General features: G+C 47.6%; 1 protein-coding gene across 5 annotated transcripts; it reads left to right on the forward strand.

Moving 5' to 3' along the window:
* The first annotated feature begins 267 nt into the window (after window positions 1–267).
* Window positions 268–26,267, forward strand: ITPRIP (inositol 1,4,5-trisphosphate receptor interacting protein). Of its 5 annotated transcripts, XM_032695278.1 has the most exons (5): window positions 268–409; window positions 5,339–5,432; window positions 6,535–6,641; window positions 8,660–8,816; window positions 20,115–26,267. In XM_032695278.1, the coding sequence occupies exon 5, from the start codon at window positions 20,128–20,130 to the stop codon at window positions 21,775–21,777; it is 1,650 nt and encodes a 549-aa protein (XP_032551169.1). In that variant the 5' UTR covers window positions 268–409; window positions 5,339–5,432; window positions 6,535–6,641; window positions 8,660–8,816; window positions 20,115–20,127; the 3' UTR covers window positions 21,778–26,267. The 5 variants fall into 5 exon arrangements, with proteins under 5 accessions (XP_032551169.1, XP_032551165.1, XP_032551167.1 ...); XM_032695274.1 differs by lacking the exon at window positions 8,660–8,816 and having other exon boundaries at window positions 269–409; XM_032695276.1 differs by lacking the exons at window positions 5,339–5,432; window positions 8,660–8,816 and having other exon boundaries at window positions 269–409.

Consider the following 26,267-nt stretch of genomic DNA (forward strand, 5'->3'; position numbering starts at 1 on the left):
CTCCCCCACCCTTACAAGGCCCAAGCCTGTCCGAGTTCAAAAAGCATTTGGTCAACATTCTCAGGCACATGGTGTGATTCCTGGGGTTGTCCTGTGCAGGGCCAGGAGTTGAACTCAGTGATCCCCATGGGTCCCTTCCAACTCAGGATATGCTATGATTCTAAGGAAACGAGCACGACTTCTGTGCCTCGGAAGGATGTTAGGCAGCTCCACAAGTTTCTATTTGTGCCACCTTTGAGCAGGAAAATAGTTCGGCATCCCTGGGATCTGCTCCTTTGCTTTGATAAGAGCTGTACGCGAGGTTACGTGTTTCAGCTGCTTTCCTGACTCTCAGGCACGACCACCAGGAGGTCAGAATACATCCGAGAAGCAAGATGAGCGCATTTCCTCTCCGTCCTCCGTGCCCTCGGTACGAAACCATCTGGGAAGCTGATGGGGGGAGCCGAGGGGTAGATCAGACTGCTCGCTGCCGCCCGCCGGAGGATGGCTGGGCTCCTAGGGCTGGCGGGGGTGGTTTGAAGGAGGAGAGAAACAACAAACCAAAGAGCGGAGGGCGCCCGCTCGGGCCGGGCTGGGCTGGGCGGGCTCCTGCCCCTCGCCGAGCGGAGCCGCCGCCGCCCCGACAGCGCCGGTGTGCGGGGACCGCCCCGGGAGCGGCGGCCGAGCCCGCCCGGCCCGGTGAGTGTCGTGCGGGGACCCTGGGGTCCGGGGGTGCAGCCCGGGGGGACGAGGGGTGCCAGGGGGTGGGGAAGGGCCGTGCCGGGCTGGCCGCAGCGGGTCGCGCTGCTGTGATTGCCCCCCGGATTCTCCTTAGGGAGTAACTTTTGCCTTTAGCTCGTTTTGCGCGCCTAAGCGGCTCCTCTCGGTGGGTACCGGGACACCGGCAGGATCGGGCCCCTGAGGCAGCTTGCTGCGCCCACCAAAGTTTCTGCAGAGCTTTCGGCATCTCTGTCCCTGCAGCCCAGGCGGGAGCCGAGCGCGGGGGGCAGGAGGTGCCCGCTCCCAGGGCCCCGGGAGCGGCGGGAGAGCGGCCAAAGCCCCTTGGGAGGAGCGCGGGGGGACCCTCTGCGGGACCGAGCCCGAGGGACCCCTCGGCCACCTCTCTTCGCTGGGGACACAGCCAGGGGGGTCCTCGGGCCAGCGCTGACCTCGGGCATGTGCAGTCCATGCAGAACGCATCGCTGAGCTTTGCTGCGTGTTCAGTGGTACACGGCATGGGCTTAAAACTTCCTTGTCTTTCTTCTGAGTTACACTACGTCTCACTAATGAGCACAGAGAAAAGGAGTGATGTTTTCAGTAGAGCTGAAGGAGGGATATTTTCGGTAGAGCTGCTCTTCTTTTGTGTGGGCATGTTTTGAAAGTGGCCAGCATGTATTTGTAGCTCAAACCAGAGTGAGCCAGGACTGGGATGCTAGAAGTCATGGGCTGTAAAACTGACATGCAGAACCAGAACCTTAATGGCCTTTGCATCTCCAACTTGGCAATCTGCCACTGAAGCAGTTCTCTTGGGAAATGCCATACTGAAATCCTTCAGGAAAACAGGACACGTTGCTATTGGTATCTGTTATGTGGTTGGGCAAGATGAGCAGCAGCAGTCTCTCTAGGCAAACATCACTATTAACATGTTTTTAATGAGTACTGTAAGCCTAACCCATACTCAGCACATCTCCTTCAGGCACCAGTGTTTGCCATGAGCTGCCAAGCAAGGACATGAGCTGCCATGAAAGCAGCACTTGGACAGGAGAGCCACTGTAGTGTAGGATGCCTTGGTTTGCAAGGTTTTTTGGTTCGGTTTGGTGATGATGATAATTCTCCTCTGCAGCTCTGACTAAAGTGATTGTCTACCTTCATAGGTAACTGCTTTTAAAAACCGTTTCTTCTTAATATATGTGAAAGGTGCTCTCTCAGTCCTTAAGGAAAAGCAGAGCATAGAAATTAGGAATGGAAACTTCGAGCCTTCTCTTCCTTGTTTTCAGCACAATAGACGCCTCGTGCTGCTCCCACATGGGAAATGCACACACGTGCATTAAGTGTGATTGCCACAGATGTGGAGAGAGGTGAATTGATTTGCCAAAGGTCAGAGAGCCAGTGTTAGTACTGGGATCAGCTCGAGGATTTCTTGGTTCTCCGCTGGTAGATGACATTCTTTGTTTGCATGACTTGGGTGTACAGGACTCAGTGGTCTGTGTTTACACCAGTGGCATCTGCAAGGAAGAAGAGACCTGTGCACACCAAAGGCATTGTACCTGTTTATCAAGAGCTTGGGCAGTGGCCCCTCCCCACCTAACTGTCTTCCTCTTTTTGTTGCTTGAAGCATTACAATCTACTAAGAACAACCTTTCTTTTTTTTTTTCACACTACCCTCTCTGTCTCAAGTCAGACTAAATAGCCCTGGTGAGGGATTGGGGAACTTGGTGTTCTTGAGTAATTGTTTCAGGCCATCTAATGACTAGGGCCACCAAAAGCTGCATGTCTGCTCCCCTTTTGTTTTTTTATTGGTTCTATGCATGGCATTAAGGGCTTTTGTGTGTTTCTGCAGGATGTCTCAGGAGGATGCCAGATGCCAGTGCTTGTGATTCTTTTTACATGGCAATGAGTAACAGGAGAAGGGAACCTAACACTGGTGTTCCACAAGCTGATCTAACTAATTTCTGCCTTTATGTTTAAGAAAAGCTGTATGTTTTTCAAAGGGACAATTTCAGGCTTCCATTTGCAACTATCTACCTGCTGACTGTTGTTCTCTTGTTTCAGTGTCTTGGAACTTGCTTGCAAAGTAATTAACACACCATGATATCAGGAAACACACTTAATGGGTTGTATTGTGGTGTACTTTCTTTTTTTTTTTTTTTTTTTGGCTCATAGCTTAAATTAGTTCCCTGAGTGCAATAGGTACACAGCTAAAGGGGTGGTTTATTTTTCTCAGTTGCATTGTTTTCTTCTGACACATCTGCATCCCCTCTAAAACAAATATCCTGGCAAAATTTAAGCTAAATTTAGCCTCTGTTGACAAGATGAACATTAAGAAGCAGTATATGAACCCCATGAAAAGTCTGCATGAGTCTCCCAGCTGTCCTGTGCTGTCCTGTCCAGCACACTCTGCTCTGCAGAATTGCAATTGCAATCCATAGCAATGGTGTGATGGAAAAGGAAGCTGAAAAAAGCTTCTGGCTTGTCCATTTAGGTCCCCTTTAAAATGGACTGTTGGGTGGGCCAGCTCTTTCTCTCCCAAGTGTTATTATAATCCATTTATACTGGGGAAAAAGCAGGTTTGCTGCCAGGCAGCATACTTTCCATCAGCACATGTAATTGCTGGGTGGGAGAGAGAGGTAGAGACTCTGGTTTTCAGGCTGGAGGGAGCATGACCAGGGTGTGCAGTGGGCAGCATTGTCGTGTGAACCATGAATTCCAGGTTTTGCAGGGATGTGAGTGAGCTCAGCCATGTAAGCAAAACCTCCTGCCTGTTCACTCCTCAGCGTGGGCAATAGGCAGGGAGGCAGGTAGCCAAGCTTTAAGCAGCCTCAGGAACAGAGAGCTGGCCTGGGGTGCAGCTGCAGCAGGACTCTTTTTTTAGCTTGTTTGTACTTACACACACGTGTGGGCCATGAGAAGTTGGCTGAGCCAACCTTGACCAGCAGTTCAGGAAAACAGACGGGTTTTACTGCCATGACCTGAAGGCCAGAGTAGCTGCTGAGCTTCACTGGAGCAGGGGCAGCTTTGATTTCTGTCATGGAGAGGAGGCTCTCATATAGGGCTGACTCAAAACAAACACTGTGCTGTGTTGCTCCAGCTTCCTCATGGAAGCAGTGTTAAGGCACGTGCAAGACAAGGAGGTGATCCAAGACAACATGGCTTCACTAGGGGCAAATCATACCTGACCAGTCTGGTGGCCTTCTGTGATGGAGTGGCTGCAACATTTGGCAAGAGAAGACTGACCAGTCATCTACCTAAAATTGTGTAAGACCTTTGGCATGGTTCCACATGATATCCTGATCTCCAGAGTGGAGAGATGTGGATTGGAAAGGTTGACTGTTTGGTGGATAAGGGTTTACCTGGGTAGATGCAACAAGAGAGTTGTTGTCGACGTCTCTCTGTCCAAGTGGAGGCTGATGATGTCCCTCAGGGCTCTGTCTTGGGACTGGTGCTCTTTTATATCTTTATCAGTGACATAGTGAGATCAAATGCACCCTCAGCAAGTTTGCAGATGACACAAAGCTGAGCAGTGCAGTTGACACAACAGAGAGAAGAGATGTCATCCAGAGGGACCTGGACAAGTCTGGGAGGTGGGCCCACAAGAATTTCATGCAATTGCACTTCTGCCAAGTGCAAGGTGCTGTACCTACGTCAGGGCAATCCCAGATATGAGGACAGACTGGGAGAAGAACTCATTGAGAGCAACCCTGCAGAGAAGGACTTTGGGGTTCTCATGAATGAAAGGCTGTACATGACTCAGCAATGTGCACTTGAAGCCCAGAAAGCCAAATGTGTCCTGATCTGCATCCAGAGCAGCATGGCCAGCAGGTTGAGGGAGGGCTTGTTCCCCTCTACTCCACTCTCATGAGACTCCACCTGCCACATCCAGTTCTGGGGTCCTCAGTACAGGAAGGTACATCAAACTGTTGGAACAGGTCCAAAGGAGGTCACAAAGATGATCACAGGGCTGGAGCACCTCTCCGATGAAGTCAGGCTGAGAGAGTTGAGGCTGTTCAGCCTGGAGGTTCTGGAGAGACTTCTTTGCAGTCTTCTAGTACTTAAAAGGGGCTTACGAAAAGGTAGAGCAACTTTTCACATGGACAAAAAGTCATAGGACTAGGGGGAACAGTTTTAAACTAAGAGGAGAGATTTAGATTAGATGTTAGGAGATTTTTTGCTTAGAAGATGGTGAGGCACTGGAACAGGTTGCCCAACAAAACTGTGATTGCCCCACCCCTGAAAGTGTTCAAGGCCAGGCTGGATGGGACTTTTGAGCTACATGGTCTAGTGGGTGGCATCCCTGCTTATGGCAGGGGAGTTGGAACTTGACATTTTCTAAGGTCCCTTTCAGCTGAAACCGTTCTGTGACTTTGTGACTGCCTCAAAGAGAGTGAGAGAAGGTTTGTGCTGATATGTGAGGGTGCACAACAGGCACACCCACTGCTGAGAAGGACCTGCTTGTAAGTGGCCTGACCACCCCCTAAGGTTCAGTCAAGGTCTCTCCAGCATCTGTACACATATAGTTGAGGGAGACTCTGACTTTAACTCTTTCTTTTGAGATTTAAAAATTATTTTAACAAGTGAGGTTGTGCAATTCCCGTAGCAGCAGTACCCACACAGCACTTCATAGTTTCTTTCTTCCAAGCAGAAGCACCTGCTGCACCTTACTGACCCTGAGCCACCATGAGACCAGGCACTGCTGGCCCTGAGGGCTTACAAACATCCACTAGGATATTGTGAAGGTACAGTGCAAATCCAGACCTTTGGGGTTTGGGGTGTCTTGCTCCTGTGTTTGGCAGTCTGTGCTGCTGCTGGCAGTGTCATGGCACTGGTTGAGCAGAGGCACCTGCAGCCCTGCAAGCTGGGAGGGCAGGGCAGGGCAGAACAGAGCCCATTTGCTCAATCTGGCCTCTAAGAAGACAGAGAGAAGTGAAACTGTGCACACAATCTGGTCAAAGCAGGTACGTGGGAGGAGGGAGGCGAAGTGAGAGGGTCCTCAGAAGAACAAGGTTGCATCAACATAATACAGAGCCCTTAAAGTACCCAGCTCCAAAGCCCAGCTCAGCCCACACTGATCATGATTTCATCAGGCTTTGGATGACAGTTGGAAGATTTGAAGTGGTGGTAGCAGCTGGAAATGAGGGTGGTGGATACCTGCTCCCCAGCCCATTGTGCAGCTGGGTAATATCTCCTTTATCTACCTGCAACCAACTTGTTGGGTCCTCTCCTCCCTTTGGTTGGGGAACTTTGTCTTTTTCCTGTTGCATGTGAAATTTCTTCACTTCTCTCTCCTAAAATATGGTAGTTTGTCTTTTGTGGTTCAGTGCTTCACATCTTCCTGTCTGCTCTTAGACTTATTTCCTGTCTCTTCTATATTTTCTGTTTCTCCCATTAGCTCTCTAAACCCAGCTCCCCGAGCAAGTATTTCTACCTTACAAGCTGCTTACAGCAGCCAGATGCCTTTTCTAGACAAACCAATCCCAGACAAAACTGTCCCAGCCCTTGCACTTATGCAGCTGCTAATTTGACCCTAATCCATTTTAAAAGGAGAGGGTTGGTGGGTGAGGATGGAGTCAGAGGAGGGAGGTCCTTACTTGCCAACATGTCTGCAAGGCTGGCAGACCCACAGTGTGATCTGCACACTTTCCCATGGGAGAAGCAGCATTTTGACTCTCCCCTGATCACTTCAAACTGATTATTTCTGGTCTCTTGAGCTTTTATGATAATTTTATTAGGTAAGGGGGTGAGTTAATCTCTTTTTTAATCAATTCCTAGTTTAGATAACTGCATTATATACCCAACTGCTGCCTGAACTTCCTCATTCATTCACTTTGTGTTTTGCAGACTTCCTGGCTGTGCTTCAACAGTGGGTGACTGAATATAGTCTTCTCTGCATCACGGCAATAGTAGTAATGTGAAGCCTAATGAGCACCTGCAAAGCCGTGTAGCAGGTAAGTGCTCCAGGGGTCATTCTTCCTTCCAGATTTGATGTGATTTAAAAAAGCGTCTTGATGGGCTCTCGCTAGGAGATCTTGAGCCTTGCAACAGAAATGCTGAAAGGAGATTGGTGTGGCTCATATTTTAGTAAATGTTCCCAACAGCGAGGTTCAGCCAGCTTCTTGCAAAGTAAAAGTAGCAGTGTTGTGAAAGTTTAATTTGGAAATGGCTTCGGTGTAGAAGATCAGTGTTAAAAGCCTCTCTCTTTTGGACTTTCAGTATAAAATTGTTTTTATCTCACTGCTTGTTACGGTTGGGATCTAGTCAGAGAGTGATGGCAAAAGGGAACCAACAGGTCCAAAACTTTGCCGATATCAGCTACTGCTGCATTTTCTGTTGTGCAGGAGAACTTGCGAGAGGTACCTCACCCAGACTGGGCAAGTACTAGATCCCCACTCTTCCAGGTGTTAGAGAGAGAGCAAAGGCATAGAAGTGTGTGGACAGCCTCTTGATGATCAAGGGTGACAGCAGAGGCAGCCAGATTGAAGGGAAATAAGCCACAAGTTTTCATGTTTGTATGAAAACCCCTGAAAACATGCTGAAAGGAGAACTGCTGGGTGAAACCAAGATGTCTGGTACTGCTGCTCTGCGAGTGTGTGACAGGAGGCTCTGCAGGTACCAGTGGTGGGAAGGAAAGAACTGGAGCTGATGACAGAGGGAGCCGCCAGAGCAGCAGTCCTGGCTGCCACAATGTCCTGCTTTGGCTCCGAGTACCTGTTAGTTCATGTTCTCCACATGATTTTTTTCTTTTATTTATTCTGGATCGGTGTTGGGTGGTGTCTGTCCCCTTTTTCCCATCGCAGAGTTCAAACGGCTGCTCTGCTCTAGCAAAGCTCAACTCTCAGCGTTCCCTGGCATGCTCCTCCAGCCCTGATCAAAGCTGTGAGAGCTGGCCCATTGCCATTCTCCTGTGTGTAAATGAAGCTCTTTCTCCTTTCCCTTCACCGTCTTTCATTATTATCCCTCTTCCAGAGGCAGGTTTTTCTGGCTGATCTAGCACATTATTTGTATCAGCGATATTTGCCTCAAGGCAGAGATGCTTTTTCAGCATTTATAGGGAAAGCATCTGATCCATCCCACTGCCATGCTTAGAAAAACCAGGCATGGTGTTGGCAGGGATGAGGACCATTGCAGCCAACTGTTGCAGAATTTAAGCCCTGTTAGGTACAGCCTCTGACTCATATGGTTATTCTGGTTGCCTGGCAAAGGAAAACTGTTACTGTTCCTTCACTTTCAGAAGCAGGGAGAAGAGCACGTAGAGAAGGTTCTTGTGTCTGACCAGTTGTAAGGTGTCAGCTGAGCCACCTGTGTAACCAACTCATCTTTCTCTGGGTTGCCTCAAGGGATGGTGGGCACTGTCAGTTGAAAAGATAGAGTTTGTGGCCAAACCCAAATGAAAACAGTGTAAATTGGCTTCAGAACGCCTTGCTTTCAGTTCTTCCAAATTGCAGAGGATTTGGTGACATATGATAAGCACCTGATGAGGAGTGGGAGCAAATGGTTCCCACGATGTCTGCAGGGAGGTGAGTAGTTCCCTAAGACAAGATACCGCCTGCCTGTGCCAAAATCCCAGCAGGGATCCAAAACAGCTTGTTTTGGAGAAAGCACATGCAGTGATAAGGAGACTTTCCTACAGGTAGGGGCAGTTAAGCAGTAGTCTAGACTGCCTTGGGAGGCAGAGATTCACTGGAAGTTTTTCAGAACAAAGTAGATAGAGACTTGCCAGAAACCATCCAGGCACAGTGTAGGCCATGCATAGGCAGAGGGAAGAAACTGTATTGCTTTTCCAGACCTCTTTTTTCCCTATTTTTTAAGTTCTTTTCTGTTAACACGTACCAGAGGTGGAGCTAAGGAGATGTTCTCAAGCTTAAAAAGTGGTGCTTGTTATACACACTCTAGTGCTTCCCAGAGGGGCTTGGTCTTGTGTATCTTTGTCCAGAATGCTTAGATCGTAGTCCTCCTGGATGTTCAGGTACCTTACTGCCGCTGGTTTCAGAGGAGAGTTTGATTCTTAAAGGCCTCTGGGGATTTAGCATCCAAATACTTTGGGACTGTTGGAAATGTGAGGGAAAATACTTGAATTTCAGCAGCACAGACATTTCTGCACTGCAGATTGCAAGTCATTCATGGTAAGTGAAGATGAGCCTTATCTTTTTCTTCCAGTCAAGTGGGGGCAAGGATGACAGGGATGTCTTCATCTTTATTTTGGGTAGCTGAAATCCACTGGCTGAGCCTCCCCTACTGTGACACACAGTGACATAAATTATCTGCACACTAGGTGACATAAGGACATAGAGCTGTACTGCAGTCCTACCTAGTGAGCTGGCTATGCTCAGTCTAAGTATCGTGGCCACTCTCTTCTGCTGCCAAAGTCAAAAGATGGTCTGAAGGTGCTTGGATGATGTGTATCCCACCTCCCTGGTGACCCATAACTGCATCGTGCTCTTGGAATAGGTGCAGGGTTATGATCTCATGCTCTGAAGGAGTTACAGGAAGAAATGTCAACTGAGAGGAACATGTTTGTGTAGTAAGTCATCCACAACACGTGCTCTCAGCTCAGCCTTGTACTTGCTGCTAGTCCTGGATACTTTCAGTCTCCCATGTGAAGCTGGAAGCTGTCTTTACTCCTTGCTAAGCTCCCTGCCTGCTGCAGCAGAGGGGATTTTTGTGCCTATGAGCAGGGGCCCCACAGCAATGACTCACAGTTCCCATTACGTGGTAACTTAGCCTTTAAGTGTGCAGAGAGGCTGTTCCTTGGCTTTCAAACAAAGCCTTCCTTTGTTGTGCTTATGTTATAAAGGAAGCAAGCTATGTGTTCACCCCACATCCCAAATGAAAACCACGTGGCTTCACAGCCTTAATATGTGTGTTCGATAATTCTGTTACAGCAGTGCAAGTTACATTGCTCTTACCCAATTCAGTTTACAAATTCTTCAAGGAAAGAAAGAGCTTAGAGATGTTTCCTTTTGTTGGTAAGAAAAGGGGACTGAGCAAAGAGCACATGAAAATTATTAAATATGGGTACATGTGGCAATAGGCTGGTCTCTGAGTCATTCCCTTGGGTGAAAATGGCTCTGAGTTGGTGGCCACGGGTGTTGAAAAGATGAGCTTCATGTAAATATTGCACGGAAGTGGGGCAGTTTGTTTTCTTGTATGACTTTGCTTTCTTCTGCTGCTTTTTATTTATTCAAACTCATTTTGAAAAGCAGGGTTACCAGCAGTACTCTGCAGCCAACATATTTGTGTGCGTGCGTCTGTCTTGGCAGTTTTTAAGTTTATGACTAGTGAGCCACGACTGGGATTACTGCTTCCCAAAGCATTTGTCTTGTTTCTCCTATCTTTTCTAGAGTCACCAGGTAATAAAGTAAGAGGGTCTGATTCTTCCTGCAGAGGCTGCCTTGAAATGCAAAGTGCCTCCGCTTAGATCAGGGAGTCATCCTAGTGAGAGTCAAAGAAATGGGGCAATGCAGTAAAAGTGCTGTTTCTTGTTCTCTCTTCCTTCCACACCCTCTACCCATCCCTGCAGGGGCTTTCACAGTCTGTTGGGAAGGGGGGGGGGGTTTATTATTATTTTTATTTTATTTAAGGAACTATATTGGGATTTCAGTCAATGGAATAAAGCATTGCTTTTCATTTCTGTGGTGATGTTTTGGCTACAATAGCCAGCTTTTAAATACAGTTCCTCCCCAGTTGTTTGAATACAAACAGTAGTAACTAGTTAGCAAAACAATAGTGCAGTATCACACAAACCTTCAATCGCAGTCAGTGTTTTTGAGTCCTGTTTAAGCAGATCCTTGGGCCTGCAGGTCTCCTGACTGTCAGCAAGTCAAAACTGTGATGGAGTAGATCTCAGATCGGCCAAATTCCCAGCCTGCAATGACAATTTCTTTTTGCTGTGTTTTTGTTCAACGTCTCAGTGTAGAACTGTCTGGCAACTACTGTGGTTTCTACTGTCTGTAATATATAAGTGCTCATTGTTCTATGACCAAAATGGAACTTCACAGTTTCACGTGTAAAATGTAATCATTCTGCAAGTCATGTCTGAGCCATGCCAATATCCACACGTGCTTTTCCTAGATGTGCTGGAGTGGTGTATCCCTGCTGGGAAATCAACTTTCTGATGTTTTCACCAACTATTATAATACTGAAGTGTTTGTCTCAGTGGATGTACAATGTACAGTTAAGCTGGATGTGTAAGGATGCAGAGCACGTGCTTACCTTAGGGATAGGAGAGCCAGAGTAGCCAGTGCCTGATTTGACAACACTGATGTGGGTTCTTTCTGCCTGGGTGAGAATTAAGTGGGGGAAAGGAGGGCAGATTTGAACAAATATCTTGGCAATTGAACCCTTTTTGTGTTCTCCTCACCTTTCCCTGCGGTGACTGCCAGACCGGATCAGTGAGCCATGGCTGCCTGTACCTGCAAGGAGATGTTGTGTGGCTGAGGGGGTGACAGCCAGAGTGGGTCCCAGTGTGAGCACCAGGTAGAGGCCAGAGAGCATCTGTGCAGTGACTTTGCTCCATACCTCGTGGTTGACACTATGAGACTTTTGGTAAAGCACTAGAGGTGTTGTGTCCATCTGTGCTGATGAAAGATTGTGCAAGGGAATGACCAGCTATTGTCTGGGCTCCCATCAGGTTGCGTTTGACGGGGAGGTAAGGGTGGTAAGTTAACTTTTTTTCTTTGTGTGTGTCTTTTCTCCTCCTAAAAAAAAAATTAAAAAAAAAATCAAAACCAAAACCAGCAAAACCCACAAAAGTTCTGTCTGCTCCAGTTGTTTTCCTCACAGTTAACAAACAAAATTTATTTGGCTTAAAAAGACAAGCTGTTCCTGGCCGTGATCCTACTACAACAGCTCAGTACGTGGGTGGGAGCCATATACACACTTCCTACCTTTCCTCTCCTGCCTCCCCTGCTGCCAACACTATGTTCCAATTTGTGAAATCCCTTCTTAGTGGTACGAGGGGGAACCCCAGGCACTACACAGACTGCCCATGGGCTGCTTGGTGACAAGAGCTGAGCTGGCTTGCACAGTCAAAAAGCAAAAAAAGACATGAAGGCAATGGGCAGGATGCTGAGTAACACACTCCTCATGCTGTTAGCTTTGTCTCCTGGTCTCCATGGGCACCTCTTCTTGGGTCCACCTTTGCAGTGAGTAAACAGTGAGTGATCTGGGGGCATGACCTGGCTCTGTGTTTGTTTATTAGTTGTTACAGCTGCCTTTAATGGTGGCTGCTGGCTTTGGGGGCTGGAAGAGGGAGCCAGAATCATGTTTGCTTTACTGGCATGATATCTGTATGCACTGAGAAATAATGACTTAGAAATGGCCACATAAATCTCCACTTGCTGATGAAACTGAAAATCTAACGTGCCACATCTGTGGGTTTTGGAAAAGAGACCTAGAAGGCAAATAGCTCCCCCTGAACCAGAGAGAAAACTTTGTACTGTGTAAGCTTTGGAGTAAGGGAGACCATGGGATTTTATGGCAATATCTTATAAATGCATCTGTGTGCAGCAAAAGCTGACGCAGGAGGGGAGGACCTCTGAACATCCTGAGTGGTACTGCAAGAAGAAAAGAAACAATCTGTGCTACTTTTACCCACACTGGAATGTTAAGGCTTCAAACTGCAGCAAGGGAGAATTAATGAGGCCTGAGAAATAGCTTTCTGATGGTAAAGGTAATGAATAACTGGAAGACAGGAGAAAGAATCCCTGTCTTTCCTAAGGCAAGTCAAGCACTGCTCTGCCTGAAGAGATGCTGACAAAATCACTCCTCGTTTGGACCTGGGGCTGCATGGCAGTGTCTGCTTCCAGAGCACTGTCAGTGCCACTGACTGCTTATCTATTCTGTGAATCCGCCTGTCCATGGGAAGGAAGGGCTATCTAGTCCTGCACACAGGATGAGCATCAGCATTTCCTTGGAAATACCTGATCTGGTGACCCCCAAGAGGAAAATATTGCTTCCGACAGTCCACAGCAGACCTGTTGGGCAGGATGTCCGACTCTGGCTGTGCGACTGACCCTGTTGGCACTGCAGCAGGCCTGGGACAGGATGTCCACGGATGTCACAAAAGGCTAACGTGTTCTCAATCAAACAGCAAAACAATAGCTATCAGGCAAGTGGCCTTGTCCAACTGCTGTGCTGTGGCCGGCAGCTAATCTGGGGTGGGGCTTCCAGGCATGGTTTGGAAGGCAGTTGCTTGGCCATACCTGACTTTTGTAGTACTGGGCAGGCCAGCTGGCTTGTTCTGGTTTCAGACGTGGTTGTGGTACCAGTCTCAACACCCAGGCCTCTGCACTTCATGTATTGGTGTCTTTGGTCCTTCCCCACTTGCGGCTTTGGTAGAGAGACAAAGACAGAGCCCAATCCCTTTGGTAGAGAGACAAAGACAGAGCCCAATCCCACCTGTCTGTGCTGAACCAGCTGCAATTGTGCTGGCAACTGGAATTCGGTATTTTGTCTGTAGCACTAATTTAATGCTCAAAAAACAAATCAGAATATGAGTTATCGCTGCTGTGGCTGGCACTGCTCTGTCCCAGCCGGCAGCTCATCACACCAACATCCTGCACACAGCTTAATTCATAGTAGGAGAAAGAACAGCACAAGTTGGTGTTGCTCAGGCTCTGTACTGGATTCTTTACCCCCTGATTGTCTTGGCTGGGCTGTGTGTGCTGCAGCTGACTGTGTGCTCAAGAGATGGGAGAGCAGGAGCCTCTCCTGGCTGCCCCGTGCTGTGTGATCTCTGGGTGGGCTGTGCTGGGTGCTGTCACAGCTGAGGGCAGAGTGGGAAGTGTGTGGGGGGGGTCTTTATGGCTCTGTATAGGTCTGGGACACATCCTCACTGCAGCAGTAGGGTCTTTGTCCTGGAGGATAGAAGCCAGCTGAGGAACCTCATCTGAGTGCCTGGGCTCTTGCTGTCTGTGCCAGGTGAAAGCTGGGCAGGGTGACATGTGCTGATGTGTACGCTGTGGTGTGGGAGGGGTAGACTGCTGCAATAGACCCTTAGTCATCCTGGGGTGTGTTTCAGTATGTGGAAGTGTTCATCTTGGCTCTCAGGGCCCTCCAGCTGCCTGAGGGTCCAGAGCCTCCCCAGATAATACTTCTTCAGTAAAAATGGTCTGAGAGCAAGACAGGTTTCAGTGAAGTCCTGCCAAAATCAATTCCTCGAATCCTGTGAAAGCTCAGGTCAAACCGGGAGAGCAGAGCGTTGACCTGAAAGTGATGAGGGCAGGAACCTCAGGGTCTGGGAAGGAGACCAAAGCTTAGATTACTTTAGTCTCTCCTGAATTTGGAGGAGAGCCTTCAACAGAAGTTTCTGTTATCCCAAGTAAGTGATCAGACTACAAGAGCATAGACATGAGCTCTCTTTTTAAAATATGTGCATATAAATTAAAACATGAAAATTTTCTCATTCTTTTCAGTGCAAAAGAGGCAAAATTTGAACAACAAATTTCCAACAACTAATGGGAAGGGTCAGTCTGGTATCTTTACAAGGGTATTGCTTTCTCTAGTGGTACCTTTGTGTTTTTCTTTGAACAGCCAACCAGCACATATCTATTCCTGAGGCTTTACATGCAGCACCTGGAAGGAGAATTGCACTCAGCACCTGTCCTGAGCCAGAAAAGGCCTTTTGACTGCTCTGTAAATGTTGATAGGGAGATGGTGGAAAAACAGCAAGCAGTATGCTATGAGGTTGTCTAAGTACATCTTTCTAAGTTTTTGGCAGGAACCATAATACTGACATATATCTCTGGAGATCCCATTTGTCTGCCGTTGTGCATGTGTCTTACAAATCAGAGCTTGTAGTCCCCTCTAAGAAAAAACATGATTTCTTTCAGTGGCAGCTGGACGTAGCTCTGAATACCTGCAGAGGTGGGAACAGTATCTGCAGGTTGGAGAAGGACATAGTGTGTTACTAAGAGCTTTCAGCACACTTTTATTCTTGACTAGATCTTCAAAAATGCAGCAGAAACATTTTCAGACTATACACTCAAAGGCCAAGAGGCAATTTTTTTTACTGTTTTACAGCAAGAGGAGGAATCGTGGAGCTCCCAGAAGCTGAGCCATGAGGGAGTATGGCTGGGCTGGATGAAACCCCTCAGACTGAGGTTCACACCTTCCCAGTTAGAAAGTCACAGTTGCAGGTTAGTGGCTGGTTTGAGCTATTAATCTCTCCAGGCAAAACAAGTAGCAGAATCCTTTCCAAGCCTCAAGGACCTTTCCAGTGAGAGTGTCAGAAATCACATTTGTTCCCATGAAATTTCTGGTTTCAAAAATTTGGCAGCTTTCAATAAAGAAAACCTCCCAACCAGCTGTAGTTTCTATCATCTCTTTGAAATGCCTCTTTTCTTGCAGCCTACCAAAGCAAAACACAATGTGGCAGCCACCTATTCACTGCCTTTTGTGTCAGCCCAATCGCAGGAAGCAATCGAGTGTGTCGTAAATGATGTCTTGGCGTGTTCCAGTGCATTACTGAACCGCATTCAGTGGCTTGACTTAGGGTTTTCTAATTTAAGAATCAAAGCTTCAGCCCACTCCTATCTGGTTTGTTGCTGAACACTGGCCAGAGCATGTTTTGCTTCCCAGGATTCAAAATGTAAGGGAATAAAAACCCTGAAAAAAATAAAGCTGTATGGGAACTCTTGAGTAAAGGAAGGGATAGCTTATGAAAGAGAAATGTCCTCCCATGTCTTCAGAGGAGATGGAGGGTTGTCTGAGCTCAGAGCATATGAGCAGCCTACAAAGGCAAGTTGCAAGCTGCCATTTAAATCCCCTTTACCAAGCTGAGTAGGAGGTAAAAGGCTCTGAAGGTCCAAGAGTGTGAGGAAGGCTTGGGTACATCAGATATTGAGCACATTTTAGCTGGAATGGACAGGACAGTGTCATGACTTTAAGCATCATCATCTCTGTGAAGGACTTTGTTGCTCATGCAGGGAAATCCCCTGTGGCTGTGGGAAGGGGGAGCACACATTGCCACAAGGCAGCAGCTGTTGCAGGTTGGTCCACACAAACCCCATATGAACTCTGTGATGTTCCCAGGTGAGGAGGATGTCTTCAAGGCAGAAACTGCAGGTAGAGCTGCTGCCTGCCTGTGTGAAGGCTTCTTCTTGTGCTGCTTCCCTTTCCTTACACCACGCTGTCTGTGACTGTGTTCCAGGTAAGCAGGTGAGCCAAACATCACCAAGTGGTGCAGCAAAGGGCTTTCAGATCAGCTGGTGAGAGAGCTGGCCTCCTTCTGCTTGTGGCTTCATGGCACCAACCTGAACTGCATGATAGCAGTGCCATCTTTCCCCTTCCTCTCTTGGGGCTCTCTGCATCATCCAGGACTTCCTGTAGGGCTGGTCACAATTCTCCAGGTGGGAAGACTGCTTCAGGCTTGAAAGGATGAGGCCTAACCTACCTGGGAGCTGAGGGTGAAGGGCTGCAGGTGCTCTTGGTGGAGCCTTTGAACATACCAAGTGCTGCAGGATGTAGCTGATTGTTGTTTCTAATCAGGCAGCAGAGGGATCAGCTGCTTTTATCTCTCTGAGCCCTCACTCCCCAGCTGGAGAGTGGCATGGTGTCTGCCCCCTCACTTCCCAGGCTTGTTCAGAGCGGTCATTAACCTTAAAATTGGTGAAGCCCCTACTCACTGAAACAGTGAGCACCATAGAAAAGCCTGGAAGAAAACTAGTTCTGGTGCCAGAGGCAGGTTTGAACAAGTACCATCACATGCTGGGCAGTGAGCAGAGACAGAGCTTTACATCAAGACAGCGAGGCTTCATATATCCTGGCCCTTCTCACTTTCTCAAGCAGCTTTCCTTGGTCTTGCTGCTCCTTTCTCTGTTTTGTGCCACAGGAGCACAACAGATGGGGTTTCTGCATTCTCAACTGGTTCAGGGAGGGCTGGTTTGGCTGCTGGCAGGGCTGGCCTGCCTGTGATGCAGCAAGGACCACAGCACCCTCCCTCAGGGGGTCTTTGGAGCCTTGGGACTGCCACAAGAGGGTCTGCAGCAGGTAGGTGGACGTAAGTCTGTTACTGAGTTTGGATGTTGTCCGTACTTTAAACGGGGAAAAAAAATAGCAGGGTGAGAAATTTGGAAAAGGCTGAAGAGCACTTTGAGAACTTGCTGTTTAAAAACTTACGAGTACCTTTTTTTTTCCCCCCATACTTGAAATGTTGCTAAATTTGATGCATAGATTAAAAAATTGCTGTTTCTCTTCTTTAGTCTCCAGCTTGGAAACTTTTGGACTCACTCCCTCTTCCCCACACAAAAGCTGTCTCAGCCAGAGCAGGCATAAATATTTTTATCAGACTTAAATAGCTTGGGCTGAAGTTAAAAGCAATGGAAAAGAACGACCTTTGTTATGGGGAAAGCTGGAGCCCCGTAGCAGGCAGTGCTACTGGTTTCACCTGTATTATTGAGTCTCTCCATATTAGCCAGGAAAGCTGGATGTGACGAGATGTGGGAACGCTCTGCCCATACCACCCTTACTGCTGCCAAGGCCAGGCTCCACTGACCTTGGTCACTGAGCATCATTAATCTTAAGCCTTAACCGAGGTTAATGTTTGGCTTCATTTTCTGGTGCGAATAGCTACAGTAGCAAAAGGGCAGTTTTGACCAAGAGAACTTCCTGTGTTCAGGCTGAAAACAGATGTGCCTCTTGCAAATTCACGTGATCTGAAGATTTTGTCACTTCCCGTTTTCATAGTGACTCTCTTCCAGAGTTTGATGCCTGTAGAATTTGCTGGGGCAAGAGATGCGTGTGTGCTTCCTAACCTACTCTCCTGCAAAATCAGCTAGGGTAGCCTAGAATGTTAGTGACCTGGAGTGAATTCAGCTGAGCCAGCCAGTGATGGACTTGGGGATGCCAGGTCTAACCCCTTCTGCTACCAGAAGGGACAGGTAACTTCTGGAAGTGGTGTGCCCATGGGCAGCTGGGCATGAGAGAGTCTTGCAGGCTACAAGAAGATCCCAGGAAAGCTGACTTCTTTCAGCCTTATGCATCTAAGAAGTAACCCGGTAACAGTAAAATATTCCATCCACAGGGACAGAGCTCTAGCAGGGCAATGCAGCAATGTCATCCTGGTCAAGACTACAAGAAGGAGGCACCTGGCCCCTGGCCATGTTATTTTTAAGCTTGGAAAGCACATGTGGTCTGCGAGAGCATAGCACTAAGGAAAGGAACTCACCAGCACTTCCTGCCCTGCCCCGGCAAACTGATAAAGCCCTTTGCAATGCAGGGCGACCACAGTTTATTTTTAAAATGTGCCCAGGCATTGAGCTCACAGAATAACTGGAACACCCAGATTTGGGCATTAATTCAGCTTTAATTCATTGCCTGATGAATTAAAGAGTTAATGTAAATGTAAAAAGGACAAGACAGGCCCACAAACCATCTCCAGAGAAATGACTGCATAAGAACGTTTATCTGTGCATGTGCATGGGATCTAAAGAAAGGGAGTTGGTAGATGTTGCACAGGGAGGGGCATGTAGCATTATCCTGAGCACCGTGTGAATTTTCTTGATGCTTGGACAATGCATCTCAATCCTGTTCCCTTCCCTTGTTATTCCAGTCCCAGCCCTCTCATAAGCAGAGATAATTGCATGCCGAAGGATACAGTTCCCATATACATTAAATGCTCACATGGAGGAAATCTGGGTTCCTGCAATCAGAAGCCAACAGTTTGTTGTGTAGTTGCGATAACAAGGTCCACTGGGATGGATCTGTCTTTATTGTGTGCCCTACAGAGGCATAAATGAGATTGCCAGAGATGTTCTCCTTACCCAGATGCTGGGACAGCAGGATTGCTGTGAACCAAAATATGCAGAGTTCAGGCCTGCAAGGAGCTATTGCAGGAGGAGGGAATTACAACCCTCAGCTCCCGGAGCACAGAGCGCCTCACCATCTCTTGGCTTTCTGTGAGAGAGCCTCATTCCACAACAGGATTTGTTAGGAATGAGATTACTATTTCTTGTCTGATTGATTAGATATTTTATTGATAGCCTTATTTCTGTAATAAAAACCCTTCTCTCTCAGACACACTTTTGAGGGATTAAAACAGCTGTTAAAATTTCTTCTGTTCTTCTGATCTTCCTACGCTGGGACTGAGGAGTGATGTTGCCAGAAGGAGGGACTGGTGAGCTCTCCACATCACAGCAGTGGGTGACAACTTCAGGTTGTACTGCCCTGGGCAGGCACTTGGGCTCTTGATAGCGATGCCAGCCCTCCAGAAACAGAAATGCCACCTGGGAGGAAACAGCCCAAGCACTATCTGGCCCAGCCTTCTGTGAGGTCTTGTCAGGACCAGACAGATACCCCGGCAATGGGACCATGTTCTAGAAAGTTGAGAATTAAATTCTTTCATCATGAGTCTCATGGCACAGAAAGCTTTAATAAATGTGAGGTTCGAGCAGCAGAGCCAATAACCACACAAAAACACTCCAAAACACAGTAGTGGGCTCAGTCATGCCAAGGGCCTGTGCAAGGCTGCTGGCACATGGCTGGTGTGTTCCTCACAGCCATGCTGAGGGCACTTCCAATGGGAGTGAGCTGACTGCAAGCACAGCTGTTAAGGGACTGTTTGGGAGAGATGGCTTACATCAAAGCCATGGTGTTTACTAATGTCTTCCACAGATCAGTAGTGTAGTAAGCACCAAAAATAAACAACCTGCTGCTTTTAAAACCACTTGGCTAAAGGAAACCCTTTCCAGTTTAACAGTGTCTCTGTCTCTGCCCTTTCTCTTGGGACCATGATCATGAAGCATCCTGGGAGGCAGAAGGGTTTGCCACAGCCTGATCCTGATGGTGTTGAAAGGCAGGAAGAGCTTTGCCTGTAGTGCCTTTTTAGAAGCACAAAACCATGCAGGCTTGTTCCCACGCAGGTGCACATCACCAGCACTGGCAGTGAAGGTTAGCTCTGATCCAAGCACGCTGTGTGGGTTCCCAGACATGCTTAACATGGAAGGTAGTCAGGACAGCCCTGCCTATGCCATTGCCACATCTGCAACATCAGCCTTACATTGAGGAAAAGCAGTGCTCATCTCCAGTCCTGCTTTCTTACCTGGTGAGGTCCTTCCTGCTTCTTTCCCTTTCTGTCCCAGGAATTTTAAAGGGGGGAAGGAGGATGGACGTGCCCTCCCACACTACCCCAGCAGCATCACAGTGGGTTGACAGGAGCTAGTGCCTTCATGGTTCTGTTCGTCGAAGATCACTTGATAAGAGCCACTTTCATTCTCACCAAAAGCTGATAAAGCCTCTTCAGGAAGTTGGTTGATAACTTGCAGAAACACCGTACACTTAGGAGCTTCTAGACTCAAGCATTTTTTTCAGGGCTAGAAAGGATGCCAAAGTTTTTATTCCAGTGGGAAGTTTCTTTCTTTTTTTTCTTACTTAAGGGAATATGCTCTGAATAAGGGGTCATTCTACCTTTCTTTCTCTTCCAGGGAAGGAACTGCCATGCCTGTGGGAATCTTCCGGGTGTGCGTACTGGTGATTACAGCTATCGTCAACCACCCGCTCTTCTTCCCTAAGGAGAATGGCACTGTCCCCGAGAACACGGAAGAAATCATCCAGAAGATGAAGGAGCGGGAGGAGAGCCTTCGGCTGGAACAGTTGCGCTTGGAGCAGGAGATTGCAGACCAGGAAGCCACACAGAAGGCTCTGGAAAACGCTGCACTGGTAGTGGAGGAAACCAAAGAGGAAAAGGTCCGATGGGATATATGGACTGCCCTTTCCATGGTCATCTTTCTGCTGATCGAGCTCTGGAGGCAGGATTTCCAGGAAGGGAATTGGCAGGACATAGGAGGAGAAGAGGATGACATGGCTGTCCTGGGGAAAGCATTTAAAGGAGTAGCCTTCCCTAACAAGGCTGTCTTGGTCAGCTTTTATGAGAGGCGCATCCTGGGCACCACCGGAGACATGGCTAGGATGCGGGAGATGGTGGAAGGCTTTGCAGATGACCTGCTGGAAGCCTTGAGGAGTGTTTGTAACCGGGATGCTGACATGGAAGTGGAGGATTGCATGGGTGTGGGGAGCATGTATGAGAACTGGAGAGTGCGTAAACCTTTCGTCTGTGATCTGATAGTGCCTTTTGCCCCCCCGGAGCCATACTGCTTTCGCTGCCAGACCTGGTGCTCTGGGGACTCCTTTCCCCCAGATGAACAAGGTTATGGCACTATCAAGGTGTGCAGGGCAGATGAGGATGTGACAGGTTGCATCTGTGACAAGACTAAACTAGGGGAAGATATGCTGTGCCTCCTCCATAGCCAAGTCAGTACTACCAGGCCCAGCAGTGAGATGGAAGACCTCCTGTGCTTCAAAAATACTCAATATCTGGATGCCGATCAAGTCATGAAGTGGTTCCAGATTGCTGTCACCAAGGCCTGGAACAGAATCTCCCACAAGTATGAATTTGACCTTTCCTTCAGCCTCCTGGACTCACCAGGAGCCCTGAAGATAAAATTTAGATCAGGGAAATCAATTGCCTTCAACCTCACCCCTGTGGTGCAGTATGAAAACTCCGATGTTTACTTCATCTCCCATTTCCCTCGGAGCAGCCTGGCAGCAGATGTCCCCTCCAGCACTCACTGGTTTCTCACCTTTGCAGTCTACGAGAGGAGGTTCATCCATTTGGTCTCCAAAACACTACCTGCCAATGCCTGCCATGTCAGCTGCCTGCAGATCCTCTCCTTCCTCCATGGGAAGCAATGCAGCCTCACAGGTCCAAGTGGGCTCACCAACTACCACCTGAAGACAGCGATGCTGCATCTCCTGCAGGCACGTCCCAGTCAGGACTGGGCCCCAGAGAAGTTGGAGGCTCGTCTACAGGACATGCTGAAATTCCTGGAGAAATGTTTGCATGAAAAGAAGCTCTACCACTTCTTCATTGGCAATGGGAAGGTACCAGCAGAGCTGGGTTTCCCCATCGTATTTCAGAGGGCTGAGCCTCTCAACCTTTTCCGTCCCTTTGTGCTACGCAGGGACGTTTACAGGAAGACAGTGGACACGTTCCACGAGATGCTCAGGAACATGTCTGCACTAATAAATGAGTACACAGTGCACATTCCCCTTGCACACACCAATGGGATCCGTAAGGAATCCCTTTAACCAAAGCCAAACTCTAAGCACAAGCCCAGAGGGCAACTTTCTGAAGCCTCCTGGAGACAACTGACTTTGCCAGTATAGCTTCTTGTCTGCAGCTGAACCAGTCCTGGGCCATGGTTCCTGCAGGGAGGATGAGGCAAGGCGAGGAGGATAGGTAGAAACTGGAAGATGTGGTATTGAAGTAGGTTTCTGCTCCACTGCTCTGCTGGCTCAGTTTTATGCAGCTAAGAATATAGTTTTCTGTTGTGCTTCAGTCATGCTGCAGTGGTGGTTGAGGAACAAATACAATTAATTTATTCAGATACCTGCAATGCAAACAGTGGTGGTGGGTGATGGTGGCCAAATACTTAATTTCCTTTGGAAGGGGGAGATAAGAAAAGGGTGGAGGAATCAGAGACAGGATCTCGGGATCAAAGGAGCCTATCTGCTCACAGACAAGAGGAGCTCATAAGACTCCATGCTTGTGTAGAGAGGAGGAGGGTCATGCACAAGATCTGGACTGGATGGAGATCCCTAAATCAACCACAACTTCAAAGGGACTTGCAGCGGTAGTTTAAATGGCTTGTCCTGTCCTTCAAAAACACCCTGCATGCTGCACGTTGCATCTCCAGTGGAAGGATGTAGCAGGGTGCAGGGTCTGTTTCTTCGGACCATTTCATTCGAGTCTTCTATGGTAACATAGCTAGTGGTTTATATTCCTGGCCATTTTCTATGGGTAAATGGACAGGAATCTTTTTTACCTTAGATAAAAGAAACATCACTATTGAGTTCTGACATTTTGGTTTGTTTGTTTTCCTTACCTTGGTGCAGTAAGTTTCAGAACAGCCAAGAAAGGAAAATGGGGGTTGAACTACATGATCTTTTGAGGTCCCTTCCTACCCAAACTATTCTAATTCTATGACTGCTGTAGGTTTTGCTTTCATAAAAGAAGCAGTTCTCCAAAATTATACTGTAATGAAGCCAATCTCAGCAGTCTGGTAGCAGAAGTGAACAACCACCCTCCGAATGAGAGGGCATCTCCCCGCATGGTTTTGATGAGGCCAAGGCCAGCAGGATCACTCTGAGTCAGGAGGAGGAGAAGGAAGGGATGAAAAAGGTGCACATGTAGTAGAGCTCGGCAGTGCTGTCTCTGCATCTCCCTTGTGATCAGTGTTGTATGCCTTCTGCTCCACATACACAGGCAAAAGCTCCCTTATAGGGTCTCCTCAATCTTTTTAAAGACTGCTGCTCTGATGAGGCTCTGAGGAGCTGCTGCTTGCAGACTGTAATATGCCGAGCTGGGAGTGTGAAGGATTAGTGAGCTGCTGCAGGCTTTCAAGCCAGGGGAGAGTCTTGTGGCATATGCTAAAAAAAACCCAAACAATATAGAAATGAGGATGACTGAAATCCCTCAGGAATCAGCATGTTTGCTGTGGCAGTGGGCTGCCCAGCCACAGCAAGGTGGCTTTGCTAGAGGAGTGGGCTCAGGAGACCCTCACCCTCTTCAGTGTGCTTTGTACAGGGCCCAAGCCAGGGCCTCAGTGCAGATTTGCTTTGTGCTGGTCACAGAAGCCTGTGTTCCAGTGCTAAGAGGCCTTTGCCGTCATTTTCTTACACTAGAATTTCCTGCAAAGTTTTACGCTAGGGCTTCTCTGAATCCTGTTTACAAGAGGGTAGTTCTTCTATGAGGTGAGACCCATCAGGGATGATCTTACCACATTCCACAGATCCCTTTTTATCAATCTTCTCTTATCAGATACAAGATTTAATCCTGTATCATTGCTGGGGACAGCATACAGCATGAGGCTTATTATCCAGCCTGTTGATGAGCAAACTCTCCATAGTCGTGCCCTCTCCTCCCTTTTCCTGCTAAAAACCATTTCACCACTTCATTGATGTCTGCTCTTCTCTGTCCCACCACCAGTGATGGACACTTTATGCACAAAGGCAGAGAAAGCTTTTCCTGTCTCCACATGTGGTTTGTAAGAAAGCACAGGTGGGGACAGGGAACTCTGCTCGAATCACTGCCTCTCTTGGCTTTTATTATCATGGCTATTGGGTAGTTAAGTGATGCCTCTGAGCAGAAAGTAAGGGGTAGGTAGGAAGTAAAATGGGAGAGGAGAGTCTGGTGAGTAGTGCCAATAGGAAAGAGTCTTGGATCATCAGTGCTTGCTTCAGAACCTTGGAGATGAGTGCCTGGGATGGGAGACTGCCAGGGCTGGCAGAGAGGGCTGGACTAATTGCTAACGCTAACGAGTGCTGTAAGCCCCTGGCTTTCACTAGTACAGCCAAGCAAGCCTTCCCCAGTTGGAAAGAGCAGGAGCAGTCTCGGGGACACGACAAGCAGGTAGTGACAAGCAGAGATACAGGGAGGGTGGGTCCTAATACTGGAGCCTGGAGGCTGCATCAGAAGCTGTGTAAGTTGTTTGCAAACCCAAGTAATTTGCCATTTTTACCTGCCCAGGTTTACTGCACAGTGCCTGTAGCAGATCCAGCTTTGCATGGGCTGGTGGCAGGCAGGTCATACTGAAGAAGTTGTGGTTGGAGTTGCTTCTAAATGTGTTCCTAGCCCAGCCAGAGAGAAATAAAAATTTCTCTGCCGCTTCCTGTCAGGAGTCTAAATTTAGACTGTCCAAAGAACAGAAACAAATTTGTGACCCAGGTCTCTCAGGAAATGACATTCAGGGTTGAAAAATAACTTTTATATAAGGTTGAGTAGGGGGAGCATGAGAAGAAAAGGCTGTTGAACAGAATAAGGTAACGCCCCTATTAAAATGTCAGAACAAAGCTTTGCAATGCCAGTCCTACGGGCCTGTAAACGAGCCCAAACTCGTCTTTACACAGCTCCAAGCACTGCTGCTCAGACTCAAAGGGAACCCAAACTGATAAGTGGATTAAGTCTTTTGTTCTTTGTTTTCGGTACTTGTGTGCCTGTTCTCTCTTATGCCCAAACTGACCCTGAAGTGTTCTCATGGGGTTTAGTTGAACCCAAGCTGGAGCCGAACCAATGAATTCGTGGATTTGATTCCACTGAAAGAAATTGCTTGGCTTAATTTTCCTACATAAATATGCTCATTTTGCCCTGAGCACCTTTTAAGAGGTCTGTTCTGTGCATTTAGGCTGTGAGGAAACCCACACATACTTGTCTGGGGGGAAAAAGTGGTTTGTGATTATAAGTTGTGCTCCAAGGAGCCTCAGGGCAGAGATCTTCCTTGTCAGCCCTATACCAGAGGTATAGAAGTGTCCCATCAGAGGAGATGTGGGTACACAGCGTTTCTTTGGATCAGACCTCTGCAGTGGTTCAAGGAGGCTATGATGTGAAGCACATCATTCCTTGGACTTCCTTGTCTGTCCTGTATTAAATCTTTGCCCATCAAGTACTAGCCCTATCAGTAAAAGCCCACATTTCACAAAAAAGGTTTATAAAACAGTTCAGCTCCATCAGCTGTCAGGCAGTAAAAATGCCCTAAAACATTTTAGTGTTGCCCATGTGTAGTTCTGCCTTGACTGAAATCTGGGTGGGCATTCATAGGAAGCAGCTTTAAAGGATGGAGGTAGAAATGAGAGTTTGTGGTTTAAAGTGGAAAATGTTCTTTTAAAACCAAACTGCGTATGACATAAACACACAAGATGTCTTTGGCAATGCCTGCATCTCTGTAAGACATTCTAGGAAGGGTAAATGGCCTGTCCTGCACCCCTTCCTTGTGTCTCAGTACTGTTCTTGCTATTTGCTGACTGGGTGAATTCAATAGATGAACTCCTAGTGCCTTCTACTGCTTTCCAGCCACTCCCTCCACCCTCAACTTGTGGTTTTAATATTTTATTATAGGCTCTGTCAAGGCAATGGAATTAGTGGTGGCTTGATAGCAGCCACTGATCTACAACATAGCCTCAGGAGCCATTTGCCTTTAGGAAATGTCTTGGTCTAAGGTTATTGCTGTTCAGGAGCTGAATGTCTTCTGAGGGGAGCTGTTGTGTGTTCACTCTTTACTATGTGGCAGCCACAGAATACGGCTTCTCTCTCTCCAAGTTGCTCTATATACAGGTCTTAGAGGGGTATAAAGATGTATTTTAGCAAAAGGATCCAAAAGTTTATCCAGTATTCAAGCAGCAGGATTTGGTGCTTGTTCACCAGACATTTTTAATGCAAAGCCTTTGCAATGTTTTCTCTGTGGTGAAGAAACAAGACTTTATGCACCTGTAGCAACTTTGCTGCTGACCATTGAGGGGTTGGCTCTCATAGGAGCCTACCGAGTAAACAGCTTTATTTATTCCTTGTCTTTTTTTAGGATGGGGGGTCTGTGTGTCTGTCTGTAATACATTAGCTCAGAAGCAAAACTGTAGTATGGCAATGCAGCTGAGATGGGCAATAACACCAGAACTCTCCAAATTAAGGTCTTCCTTGATTGACAATGCTGTACTTAAACTGCTGCTTTTATAGCAGGATACTGTTGAATTTGTATAGATCTTCTCATGCAGCTTTATTTATAATAAAGTCTTGTACAAAATCTAAA

This window comes from Chiroxiphia lanceolata, chromosome 8 (genome assembly GCF_009829145.1).
Source record: "Chiroxiphia lanceolata isolate bChiLan1 chromosome 8, bChiLan1.pri, whole genome shotgun sequence".
NCBI classification, from domain to species: domain Eukaryota; kingdom Metazoa; phylum Chordata; class Aves; order Passeriformes; family Pipridae; genus Chiroxiphia; species Chiroxiphia lanceolata.

Bases quoted from the DNA above. Each gene is read 5' to 3' on its own strand.
- ITPRIP (XM_032695278.1), top strand. From the start codon at position 20,128: ATGCCTGTGGGAATCTTCCGGGTGTGCGTACTGGTGATTACAGCTATC.